The 13045-nt window shown below is 36.5% G+C and overlaps 1 protein-coding gene across 1 annotated transcript in view; it reads left to right on the top strand.

The window, feature by feature from the left end:
- Positions 1-12177, top strand: part of Pnn (desmosome associated protein-like protein pinnin) — a 105098-nt gene extending 92921 nt beyond the window's left edge. The window contains exon 10 of the mRNA XM_067156112.2: positions 11447-12177. Coding sequence (XP_067012213.2) covers positions 11447-11784 — 338 coding nt within the window. The 3' untranslated portion in view covers positions 11785-12177. The remainder of the gene's footprint in view (positions 1-11446) is intronic.
- The last annotated feature ends 868 nt before the right edge of the window (positions 12178-13045 follow it).

Below are 13045 nucleotides of genomic sequence, written 5' to 3'. Positions count from 1 at the left end.
TTGACGGATGTGTCCGTCCATCTCTTCATGAACAATTAAGCACTTTGACGGATGTGTCTGTCTCACGCCTGTGTTGTTTAAGCGTATTGTCAGTTTGTTACTATGTTACCAAGACATATTGTAGTTGCTTCTTGTTGCTATCGATAGATTGAAGATTTGTAATTTGTGCTCTTTGCTGTCTTTTATTCCATGGACAACTTGGTAAAACCGAATGAAATGCATAATGTTTTGGTGATCATGTAAACAAACATGGCGGTGGTGAATGAAGAAGATATTCTGGCTTGACGAAAGTGATCTTGTGAATTCTGAAAGTGAAGGAACTTATTTTAGTGAATCAGAAAGTTCCAGCGATGATTCTGATGAAGATTCCAGCGCACATACACGAAAACCTACTCGAAATGGACTTTCATCTCCCGCAGCAGCTGTAGTAGGTAGGCCTAATTCAAATAGTGAATGGAATTGGACTCATTCCAATAATCAGCCTCCTGATAATGTGCATAATAATGCTCTCTGCAACATAAATTCTGTTGTCAAAAGACGTCTCGGTGAAAATCCTAGTGAATTAGAGGTTATGAACGAATTTCTAACCCCCCCCCCCCCCCAGTTTTGGAATAATGTTAGCAATGAGACCAATGGTTATGCTTGTCAATTTCTTGCTGCGAACTCCTCCTCTTCCAGAAAGTCCTATGCGGAAAATCACTGGTTTCCAATAACTACAGATGAGGGCCATTTTTCTTTGTGCATACTTATGTCACAGGCTAAAAAACCTGCAATAAGAGAGAACTGGTCCAAGCGAAAGGTGATAGAAACCCCTATATTTTCAGCAACAAATGTTTCATTTCAGTGAACAAGTTCTACCACGCTCAGATTGACTCCTCCTAAATTTATGAAGAGACTGGAAATGAAAAAAATGGTGTTCATATTCATTTGTATTTAAATCTCTACTAGAGTTAAGAACCACTTGAAAAATAATGGTGTTCCTGTGATAATCCTATTCCTAAAAAAATGCTGAGTGAAAGGGTTAATATTAGCATTATCGAAAAAGCTGTAAATTACAAAATTTTTGTAAAATATAATTTCTGATCTTTTATGTTTTATGCACTTTTACCTTATGAATAATAATGATAATAATAATAATAATAATAATAATAATAATAATAATAATAATAATAACAAGAGAGATGATATAGATTATTGTGCTTTTTTAACTGCTTAATATTCCTGGTAATACTTCTATCTAAAAAGTTTACAAGACAACAATTACAGAAAATATATTTTTCAATCTTTTATTGTCTGATACATTTTTACTGTACGAGCTACAGTATAATAATGAAGATATTAACAAATTTAAATCTATTGCCAAGTCCATCAGCAGCAAGCATGGGTGACATAAAAATATTCTTCACTCCTTGTAATAATGAACACGCTGGCGATGGTGGTAGTTGTTGGGCTATGATTGTTTAGCATAGGCTGAAAAAGAACCACGTGGTTGTTATCCCTAAAACATGATGAAGAAGGGTATTGCAGTGAGGAGAAAAACATGAAGATACGATCACTCGAATGAATGGAGAAGGCAATTGTGAAAGAGGTGTTAATATCACTGAGCTGGAAGAAAATACAAATGTGGTGGCCTACAGTGTCCTTATAAACAGTGTCCTACTTATAAACAATATACTGAACGACTAATGTTGTTAGTTGAGACGTGCTTTGTTTCTTCCTCTGGCATTCATCTCTACTAGATGGCATCACTGCTATAATAGTACAAAAACTACCCCATTAACAATGGGTATGTCAGTCAGCTACTTTAAGAATAATATTCCTGGTAATACTTCTATCTAAAAAGTTTACAAGACAGAAGACATGGCAGGGCAAAGCTCTGTATAAAATAACAAATAGGGTAGTGTGGCTGCGTATCTAAAAGAATTACCAGGTAAAACCATTTATATGTACTCAAAAATAAATTCCATGGACAATGATAACAATAACAATTTAAGTGGAGAAATAACTGTCATGTTCTATACAGGTTCTCGTAAATACCCCTGTTGAATAGTGCCTAATTCTAACCTTCATTTACATGAATAGAATTTAAGTACAAGAAAAGGTTACCAGAAAATGAGTACAATGATTAATACCCTAGGAACCTATTCAGTTTTCTCTGTTTGGTACCATCTAAAACAAAACTTAAAAAGGTGTATGCAGGTCAAATACTCTTAAGGCTAAACAAATTTGTCTTGCAATTAATCAAGTGCTACATGCCTCTTTGACCGTAACAGACAGACAAACATATAGTCCAGAGCTCAGTGAGCGGGTTGCATTTTCGATTCTTTGATTTTGTCATGTCCAACAGAAATTGATCGAGCACGACATCTTCCTATCCAGAAAAAGGAAGCAGGCTCATGGCTTAAGGCTTTTCCATCACCCAGTGTGGGCACACTTATGGATAACATGTCGTTTAAAATCGCAATCGGCTTATGTCTTGGTTAATTAAAAATAGGAGAGGATTTCCACCAATCAATACTTATTTATTGTACACATTAAACTACAGGACCGGTTTCGACCTCATATTCAAGGTCATCTTCAGCTGAACCATATATACATATTAATATAATGAAGCTTTGATTAAGATTGTGGTGTTGAAGGAATGCCATATGATGATGATGTACATTTAGTTACATACAAATGGGGCACGTCTTAGCGTGAGCTGGCGTATATGTCATTCTGTGCAATATTGCAACTGTATGTCTAAAATGTTGAAGGTCTTAAAACTAGTGTATAAAACACGTCTTTTCCTAAACTAACTTATATATATGTACAAGATAAAAACAATACATAAAAACACTTCATGTACATGAACATTCGTTCTTGCTTGGTGGTCAATACATCGACTAACTTCCGTATTTAAGTCTTATTCACAGTTGTACACTTCAGCTGCTATTCATAGAGTTTGTAAAATTGCATGGATAAAAGTTTTGTCTTCCTGTGCGTATGTGAGATAAAACACTTTCAATTTAAAAAGGGTGCCAAATGTATGGATGAAATTCAAGTAAAATATGTTCAGCTCTGCTGTGTGTGTTGCCCTTTTATAAGAACCAGTTCATGTTTACTTATTGGCGTCCGTAAATCTGGGTGACATTGGTTTCAAAGTAGTGGCTCCTTTCCCATTTGTAGCTGTGCAATGATGTTATGTTTATCTGTGGAAGATAAGATTGAGTTATAAATGATATTGTGCGGAGGAATGTCTAAGGGTTATGTGTGTGAATTGGAATATGTACTTACTGTTGTTGGTGTAGCTGAGTTGTGTTTGACATGCGAGCTTGTAATGTACTACTTCGTGTTCTTCTTGGGCTTATGCTAGCTGCTGTGAGGGGAAGGAAAGGAGGGGTAGGGAGAGTTGTTGTTGTAGGGGTAGGGATGGAGCTGGGTGTGTTGTTTGGTGTTTTTCTGTTGCTTGTTGCATTGTGTTTATCGATTAACTTAAGGTAAGGGTTTTTTAAGGCGGGGATAACTGTATTGAAGATGATGTTAGTTTTTTCTGTGATTTCATTTATGTTGTAATTTGGATTGGTGTACTGATCCAAAGTGATGTAGAATTCTTCTGTTATGTTGAGCAGGGGGCCTTTGGGGTTTATGTTTAGGATTTGCATATCGTTATCGATGTTTGTGAAACTGTGTTTATAGTCTGCGACATGTTGTCCTATTGAGGAAAAATGATTGTGTTTCACTGCATTTATGTGTTCGTTATATCGGGTTAGGAAGTTTCTACCGGTACGTCCGATATAGCTGGTCTCGCAGTTATTACATTTGATGCGGTATACCCCTGAGTGGTTGTATTTGTTGTTGCTGTTGATTGTCCTGATATTGTGTATGATGTTGGTACTATTGTGTGTAGTTCTGAATGCTATTCTTAGGTTATGTTTTTTAAAAATGTTAGTTATGGGGTATATGTGTACATTGTTGAAAGTGAATAGTGCATAGTCTTTCTTGGGTTCGTTTACTTTTGTTAGTTTGGTTTTGGGTTGGGATTTTATTTTGTGAATGATTTTGTTAACCATGTCTTTCTTGAATCCATTGTTTTTAGCTATGTCATGAATTAATTGTAATTCTTTGTTTAGATCTTCTTTTGTTAACGGTATATTGAATGCTCTGTGTATCATGCTATAGTAGGCTGCTCTTTTGTGTATGTTGGGGTGAACGGAATCCATTTTAATTGTATTTGAGGTATGCGTGGGTTTTCTGTATATTCTGTAAGAAAGGTAGTCATCATGTCTAGTAGTCGTTATGTCCAGGTAGTTCAGTTTGTGATTGTTTTCGGATTCCATGGTAAATTTTATATGGGTATCTATTGCATTAAGTTTATCTAATATATCAGTTTCATTTGTGGACCTATTGTCGAGGATAATAAAGATATCATCAACAAATCTACACCAAAAAAATATATGGTCTATTTTGTTGATGAATGTGTGCTCTAAATAGTCTATGTAAATTTCGGCAATTATACCAGAAGCGGGAGATCCCATTGGTAAACCCTGTTGCTGATAGATAGTATCATGGAATTTAAAGTAGTTGTTACTAATGGCAAAATTAAGTAGTTTAATGAACTCTTCTATTTCCAAAGTGCTTAGATTGCTATGACTTTTTAGGTTAGATTCAATGATTTCTATTGTTCGTTTTGTGGGAATATTTGGGTACATGTTTATTATGTCAAATGATGCGAGTTTGTGATATGGTTCAATCTTTAATCCTTTTGTCCTATTACAAAATTCTATTGAGTTCCGTACTGTTTTATTAGCTAAGAATACGTAGTGCTTTTTGAGAAATCGTTGAATAAATTGCGAAAGTTTATAGGTTGGGCTTGCTCTGTAGTTAATAATGGGTCTCATTGGAATATGTTCTTTGTGTATTTTGGGATAAGCTTTAGCAGTAGGTATTTGAGGATTCATTGCTATAAGTTTAGAGGATTCTACTTCTGTTAAAAGAAAGTGTGTATTTTTTAATAGGGTTTTGAGGTTCCTTTGTATGTTATTGGTCGGGTCTTTACGTTTGATGAGGAAAGTGTTATCTTGAAAACATTCTTTGGTTTTCAATATGTATTGGTCTTTGTCGATAATAACTGTGGTATTGCCCTTATCGGCTTTCGTTATTAGTAGATTATTCTGTTTTATCTTGTCTTTGAGTTTGTTTATGTGTACTTTGTTGGTTGATTTATTATTTTGGGAGTTACTGTGAATTTTGTCAATATATTGTGGGAGCCTTTTTTTAATATCATATCTGACTTCGTCTCGTAGCTCATGTGGGATTTTCTGTATGGCGTTTTCTATTTCGGTGATAGTAGTTGTAATGTTCTGGAAAGTTGATGTGTTACCCCAATTGTGCTTGGGTCCCTTGCTCAAGATAACCGTTTCCATTTCGTTAAAAGACGTATTTGTGAGATTTTTTACGGGTGGGTGGAATTTGTGTTCAGTGATTTCATTGGAAAAGGTGGCAGAGTTCGTGTTCGGAGTTTCGGTTTTTGGGTTTGGTATGGATGGTTGTTTAAGTGCTTCTAACTTCTTATTTAGTGTATTCTGTTTTTTGGTGGCTAAGTTCCTGATTTTTTCTGTCGTGATCTGCTGAAAATTATCCCAATAGCTATGTGGTAACTCTTCATTATATTAATATGTATATATGGTTCAGCTGAAGATGACCTTGAATATGAGGTCGAAACCGGTCCTGTAGTTTAATGTGTACAATAAATAAGTATTGATTGGTGGAAATCCTCTCCTATTTTTAATTGTGCAATTGTCAATACGGAAATGAAGATTATAGATTACGATATCGCAGCCAACCAGGCAAAATGGAGCGCACATAGATTTCGAAACTTAAAGATCAAACTAACGAATGCGATTAAGAGCATTGTTTTTCTGAAGGAATGTCTAAAAAATGACTTAACACCTAAATTCCTGAGAAAATATAACAATAAACACAGACACACTAAACAAACTCAAAATACGCAAAAAAGAACAAACAAAATCTGGCTGAAAGAAGAAATTAAGTTTTTATACCGTAAAAAACAACATCTTAACAACGAACTATACCGAATACATTTAAAGGCATCTAACGAGTTACCACATAGCTATTGGGATAATTTTCAGCAGATCACGACAGAAAAAATCAGGAACTTAGCCACCAAAAAACAGAATACACTAAATAAGAAGTTAGAAGCACTTAAACAACCATCCATACCAAACCCAAAAACCGAAACTCCGAACACGAACTCTGCCACCTTTTCCAATGAAATCACTGAACACAAATTCCACCCACCCGTAAAAAATCTCACAAATACGTCTTTTAACGAAATGGAAACGGTTATCTTGAGCAAGGGACCCAAGCACAATTGGGGTAACACATCAACTTTCCAGAACATTACAACTACTATCACCGAAATAGAAAACGCCATACAGAAAATCCCACATGAGCTACGAGACGAAGTCAGATATGATATTAAAAAAAGGCTCCCACAATATATTGACAAAATTCACAGTAACTCCCAAAATAATAAATCAACCAACAAAGTACACATAAACAAACTCAAAGACAAGATAAAACAGAATAATCTACTAATAACGAAAGCCGATAAGGGCAATACCACAGTTATTATCGACAAAGACCAATACATATTGAAAACCAAAGAATGTTTTCAAGATAACACTTTCCTCATCAAACGTAAAGACCCGACCAATAACATACAAAGGAACCTCAAAACCCTATTAAAAAATACACACTTTCTTTTAACAGAAGTAGAATCCTCTAAACTTATAGCAATGAATCCTCAAATACCTACTGCTAAAGCTTATCCCAAAATACACAAAGAACATATTCCAATGAGACCCATTATTAACTACAGAGCAAGCCCAACCTATAAACTTTCGCAATTTATTCAACGATTTCTCAAAAAGCACTACGTATTCTTAGCTAATAAAACAGTACGGAACTCAATAGAATTTTGTAATAGGACAAAAGGATTAAAGATTGAACCATATCACAAACTCGCATCATTTGACATAATAAACATGTACCCAAATATTCCCACAAAACGAACAATAGAAATCATTGAATCTAACCTAAAAAGTCATAGCAATCTAAGCACTTTGGAAATAGAAGAGTTCATTAAACTACTTAATTTTGCCATTAGTAACAACTACTTTAAATTCCATGATACTATCTATCAGCAACAGGGTTTACCAATGGGATCTCCCGCTTCTGGTATAATTGCCGAAATTTACATAGACTATTTAGAGCACACATTCATCAACAAAATAGACCATATATTTTTTTGGTGTAGATTTGTTGATGATATCTTTATTATCCTCGACAATAGGTCCACAAATGAAACTGATATATTAGATAAACTTAATGCAATAGATACCCATATAAAATTTACCATGGAATCCGAAAACAATCACAAACTGAACTACCTGGACATAACGACTACTAGACATGATGACCACCTTTCTTACAGAATATACAGAAAACCCACGCATACCTCAAATACAATTAAAATGGATTCCGTTCACCCCAACATACACAAAAGAGCAGCCTACTATAGCATGATACACAGAGCATTCAATATACCGTTAACAAAAGAAGATCTAAACAAAGAATTACAATTAATTCATGACATAGCTAAAAACAATGGATTCAAGAAAGACATGGTTAACAAAATCATTCACAAAATAAAATCCCAACCCAAAACCAAACTAACAAAAGTAAACGAACCCAAGAAAGACTATGCACTATTCACTTTCAACAATGTACACATATACCCCATAACTAACATTTTTAAAAAACATAACCTAAGAATAGCATTCAGAACTACACACAATAGTACCAACATCATACACAATATCAGGACAATCAACAGCAACAACAAATACAACCACTCAGGGGTATACCGCATCAAATGTAATAACTGCGAGACCAGCTATATCGGACGTACCGGTAGAAACTTCCTAACCCGATATAACGAACACATAAATGCAGTGAAACACAATCATTTTTCCTCAATAGGACAACATGTCGCAGACTATAAACACAGTTTCACAAACATCGATAACGATATGCAAATCCTAAACATAAACCCCAAAGGCCCCCTGCTCAACATAACAGAAGAATTCTACATCACTTTGGATCAGTACACCAATCCAAATTACAACATAAATGAAATCACAGAAAAAACTAACATCATCTTCAATACAGTTATCCCCGCCTTAAAAAACCCTTACCTTAAGTTAATCGATAAACACAATGCAACAAGCAACAGAAAAACACCAAACAACACACCCAGCTCCATCCCTACCCCTACAACAACAACTCTCCCTACCCCTCCTTTCCTTCCCCTCACAGCAGCTAGCATAAGCCCAAGAAGAACACGAAGTAGTACATTACAAGCTCGCATGTCAAACACAACTCAGCTACACCAACAACAGTAAGTACATATTCCAATTCACACACATAACCCTTAGACATTCCTCCGCACAATATCATTTATAACTCAATCTTATCTTCCACAGATAAACATAACATCATTGCACAGCTACAAATGGGAAAGGAGCCACTACTTTGAAACCAATGTCACCCAGATTTACGGACGCCAATAAGTAAACATGAACTGGTTCTTATAAAAGGGCAACACACACAGCAGAGCTGAACATATTTTACTTGAATTTCATCCATACATTTGGCACCCTTTTTAAATTGAAAGTGTTTTATCTCACATACGCACAGGAAGACAAAACTTTTATCCATGCAATTTTACAAACTCTATGAATAGCAGCTGAAGTGTACAACTGTGAATAAGACTTAAATACGGAAGTTAGTCGATGTATTGACCACCAAGCAAGAACGAATGTTCATGTACATGAAGTGTTTTTATGTATTGTTTTTATCTTGTACATATATATAAGTTAGTTTAGGAAAAGACGTGTTTTATACACTAGTTTTAAGACCTTCAACATTTTAGACATACAGTTGCAATATTGCACAGAATGACATATACGCCAGCTCACGCTAAGACGTGCCCCATTTGTATGTAACTAAATGTACATCATCATCATATGGCATTCCTTCAACACCACAATCTTAATCAAAGCTTCATTATATTAATATGTATATATGGTTCAGCTGAAGATGACCTTGAATATGAGGTCGAAACCGGTCCTGTAGTTTAATGTGTACAATAAATAAGTATTGATTGGTGGAAATCCTCTCCTATTTTTAATTGTGCAATTGTCAATACGGAAATGAAGATTATAGATTACGTTATGTCTTGGTTGCAAAATATGTCAGTCACATAAGTGCATATGTGCAGCGATCGACGTTTATGGCCGCCATGCTTTAAGTTTCCCAAAGAGTGCTGGTTGATTTTCAAGACACTGTTCAATTAATGACATTATCAAAAGAGCTTTTACATCTATCGATGTCCTTTCTCTCCTAGAACCGAGTGCAATTAGTCTCACAGACGGAAAACGCCCCGACTTTAGTCCCATGGAAGAAAGGCAGATCTCTCCTGTGGGGTGCCACATGTGTTGATACATTAGCACCATCGCATTTGCCTCACACTGGCAAGGCTGCTGGTTCTGCTGCGGAATTGGCCGTGCGCAATAAAAGGGCGAAATACAGAGCAGTAACGGAAAACTACATCGTGGTATTTGCAGTAGAAACGATGGGGACATGGTATCAAGAGGCTAAAAGTCCGATTTCAGATATTGGCAAACAACTAACAGCAATCACTGGAGACTCCTCTTCAACAGAATTCCTGAGGCAGCGGATAGGAATTTCTATCCGGCAAGGAAATGCTGCCAGCGTTATGGGCATGTTTCCTAATGACGCTCCATTGGACGAAGTCTTTTATCTTACACCTTAGACTTTCAAGCTAGAGCAAAATTTTAAAAAAATGATTGTTGAAATTTCACTTGTATCTTGGTTGGTTCAAAATCTATTTGTATTTTGAATGAGGTGTAATCAAGTTCTGAGGTCTCCTAATTTTTTTCTTGAAATTGTTTGTAGGCAGAAACATGGGACGCATTTTAAAACGCATGGCATCCTTGTTGAATAAATAAAGCAGATGGCTGCATCGTTCCAGTCACAGAACCTAAGTGGTAGAGTCTGGAGATGTTTCAGACTCTTAAAATGGGAACTTTCACATTCCAGGAATGGTGTGTAATAATCAGTTTCCTCCACTTGTGTGGTGTCACACCAATTGAAAATCATCATCAACTGAGTGTGACATGCATAGTTGTCTTGTAGTGAAAAGCGTGCATTTGTATGAAAATTCTACAGCAGCAAAATATAGTGTGTGAACGATTTGAAGTAGCCGCGAGCATGCATTAGCCAGTCTGTGTGAATGCATGAGTGGAGCAACAGCAACAGGGTTTAGATGGCCACTGCTCAAATTTGGAAGAGATTGGCTCTAAAGTTGGCATTTCTGTAGGCTCATTGCAAATGTCTCTCATGACTGTTTTAACATCCATAAGGTTTCAACGTATGCTGGCTGACAAGCCAATGTATTAGTCGATCTTATTATAGATGACGGTATGAATGATATTTTTATTCTACAAATTGTCCCATTGAATGAGACATGGATGCCAGTTTTCAAACCTGAAACCAAATGAAAGCACTCGGACTAGTCTCCACTGAAGAAATTTCAGGTTGCCGCCAGTGCTGTGAAAATTGTGGTTATATTTTGTGATAGTGGAGGTGTGATCCTCACACATTGTGTTTCAGACGTCGTGATGGTGACTGCTGCATCCACAAAGGGGTTCCGAGGACGAAGTTTCTTCCAGTGTTGCAACATAAATAGCCAGAGAGAGGTGCTGTTGTGCTTTTCAGTTAAGATAACGCTTTTGCTCATCGGGTTGACCATGCATCCAGCTATTGTTGGCTCTTCCCAGTGCTTTGCGGTGCCGTATATTTTCCAGCCGTTCTGCTCTTGTACCAACAATTTTTCAGTGGGCAAAACAGACTCCTTGAATTCTTTTCAACAGCCATGCAGTCATGGCATCAACAAAATGAAAAGTATGAATATATAGTGGGAGACTATGTGGAGAGGTAATTGAAAGTTTAGAGTTATAGTGTAAATACTTTCTAAAATAAAAAAAGGAAGAGACATAGAACTTGATGGCACCTTACGTATTGCAATGCTTTCTAACATTCTCAAGCAAAAATGTATGGTTAACAGAGGTTAGGCAAGCACAGGCCTCTATTTAACAGTGTGTTAAAAAACTTGGGATGAACCATTCTTCACAGAACCGTTCTTCAGTTGTGAGGCTATATCAAGTGCATATCCTCTGATACAAGATGGCTATCTATTTCAGATTTTCTTTCTCTATAGCTTTTACATTCTGCCCCTACTATACCATTTCCTTCAACAATGCCCGGGAATTTTATTTGGAATGTTGGATTGTTTCAGGTGACGAGATGCTTGTCGGGGATGATGAAGCAGGTAAGGTTGGGGATGTTGATTTGGCAGGGATAGAAGTCCCTCCTACACCCGCAGAGGAGGAGGTTAGACGCAAGGGTGGCAAAGAGGGCAGGGGAGAGAAAGGGAAGGACAGCTCGTCTGAAGATGACGAGGAGGAGGAAGATGGCTGGGTGGAAGCTCCACCTCCTGCCGCCATTGTCCAACGGTCGGAACCTACCCCTGCAAAAGAGAAAGAGAAAAAAAAAGATGAAGAGGCGGAGGAAGGAGAAGTCAGTACACCAGAACATTCAGTTGAACAACCGCCGACAGAGGAGGCTCCGAAATGATGTCCTTGAATCTGTAGCGGTCCTGTGATTTTGGACTGGGTTATATTGGATGTGGAGATTTCTGTTTGACCAGCTCTGGTTTTCTGGGCTGCTGTCTCCCCATTTCTGATCTCATGGCATCCGTCCACATTCACTCTAATAGTTAAAAGGATGAAGCTTTTCCATTTATATACTCATAAACCTCTTTATCATCAGTCACTTGAATTACTGCCATGTATAGTAAGTAATGCACTTTTTTTTTTTTTTTTTTCCAGTGGGGCTGAAAAATCTTGTCATTTTACTTCTTTAAACAACAATCATCACTCATCTCTTTCCTCCAGTGTTGTCAACATGTTATAAATTTATTATTTGCAAAATTATATACAAATACAGTTGAAAAGAAAAAAAGAAATCTTTAGGGTCACAAATTACCTAGTAAATGCAAATACAATAGCAAGCCTTTTCCCAGTCGGCTAGGATTGGTTTTTTGGTCACTTCCCTCCAGTTTGTCCGATGTTGGACCTTACCTTTGAGAATTTGTGATTTCTCTGGATCCTTCATGATTCGAGAGCTTTCCATCAAATTTTTGATCATCTGACTTCAATTATGTGTGCAACAAATCCCTTAGGTCTCCTTTCCACATGTTCATATCACCTCAGACGCTCGTCTTGAGGTTTGTCCTCTACCGGAATCGCTCTCAAAGACTGATGTAAAACACTGTGCAGTGCAGATTCTGCCCTTAATATGTTTTAATAATTTCATAGGAAAGAGAGAGAAACAGCCATATTTAACAATTTAGTTAAAATTGTAACATTATATCTGTACCTGGGAGCTAAACCAAAGTTAATGTTAGTAATTGAATGTGAAAGAAGAAAAGTACCAGTCACAGAGCATCTTTGCTGCATTATGACCTGGGCAACAAATGTACATCATTGTCCTCGATGTATTTTGTCTAATTTTGATCACTGAACACATTACCATAATTTAATTTGTAATATTTTTAATCATAAAATCAAATACTTTGGACCAAGATTTATGTAAACTTGAAGTAAATACCTAAACATTATACGAAGTAAATACCTAAACATTATACAAAAGAATTTAGTAATAATCACATCCAAGCATTAATACTTTATTCTTTAACAATTCAATGAGCAGGATTCCTCAGACATAATCACCTTCAAGTCCATTATCAGTCTCTCTAGCCTGAGATGGAACCTCGGCCTGCAGGAAACACTCAAACTCATACTAGCCATGCCGATCTTGTCATTTGCTTAATCTG

Source organism: Anabrus simplex, chromosome 12 (assembly GCF_040414725.1).
Source record: "Anabrus simplex isolate iqAnaSimp1 chromosome 12, ASM4041472v1, whole genome shotgun sequence".
In the NCBI taxonomy this organism is placed as follows: Eukaryota; Metazoa; Arthropoda; class Insecta; order Orthoptera; family Tettigoniidae; genus Anabrus; species Anabrus simplex.
The sequence above is the reverse complement of the archived record's forward strand: the minus strand, read 5'-3'. Positions and strand labels throughout refer to the sequence as shown.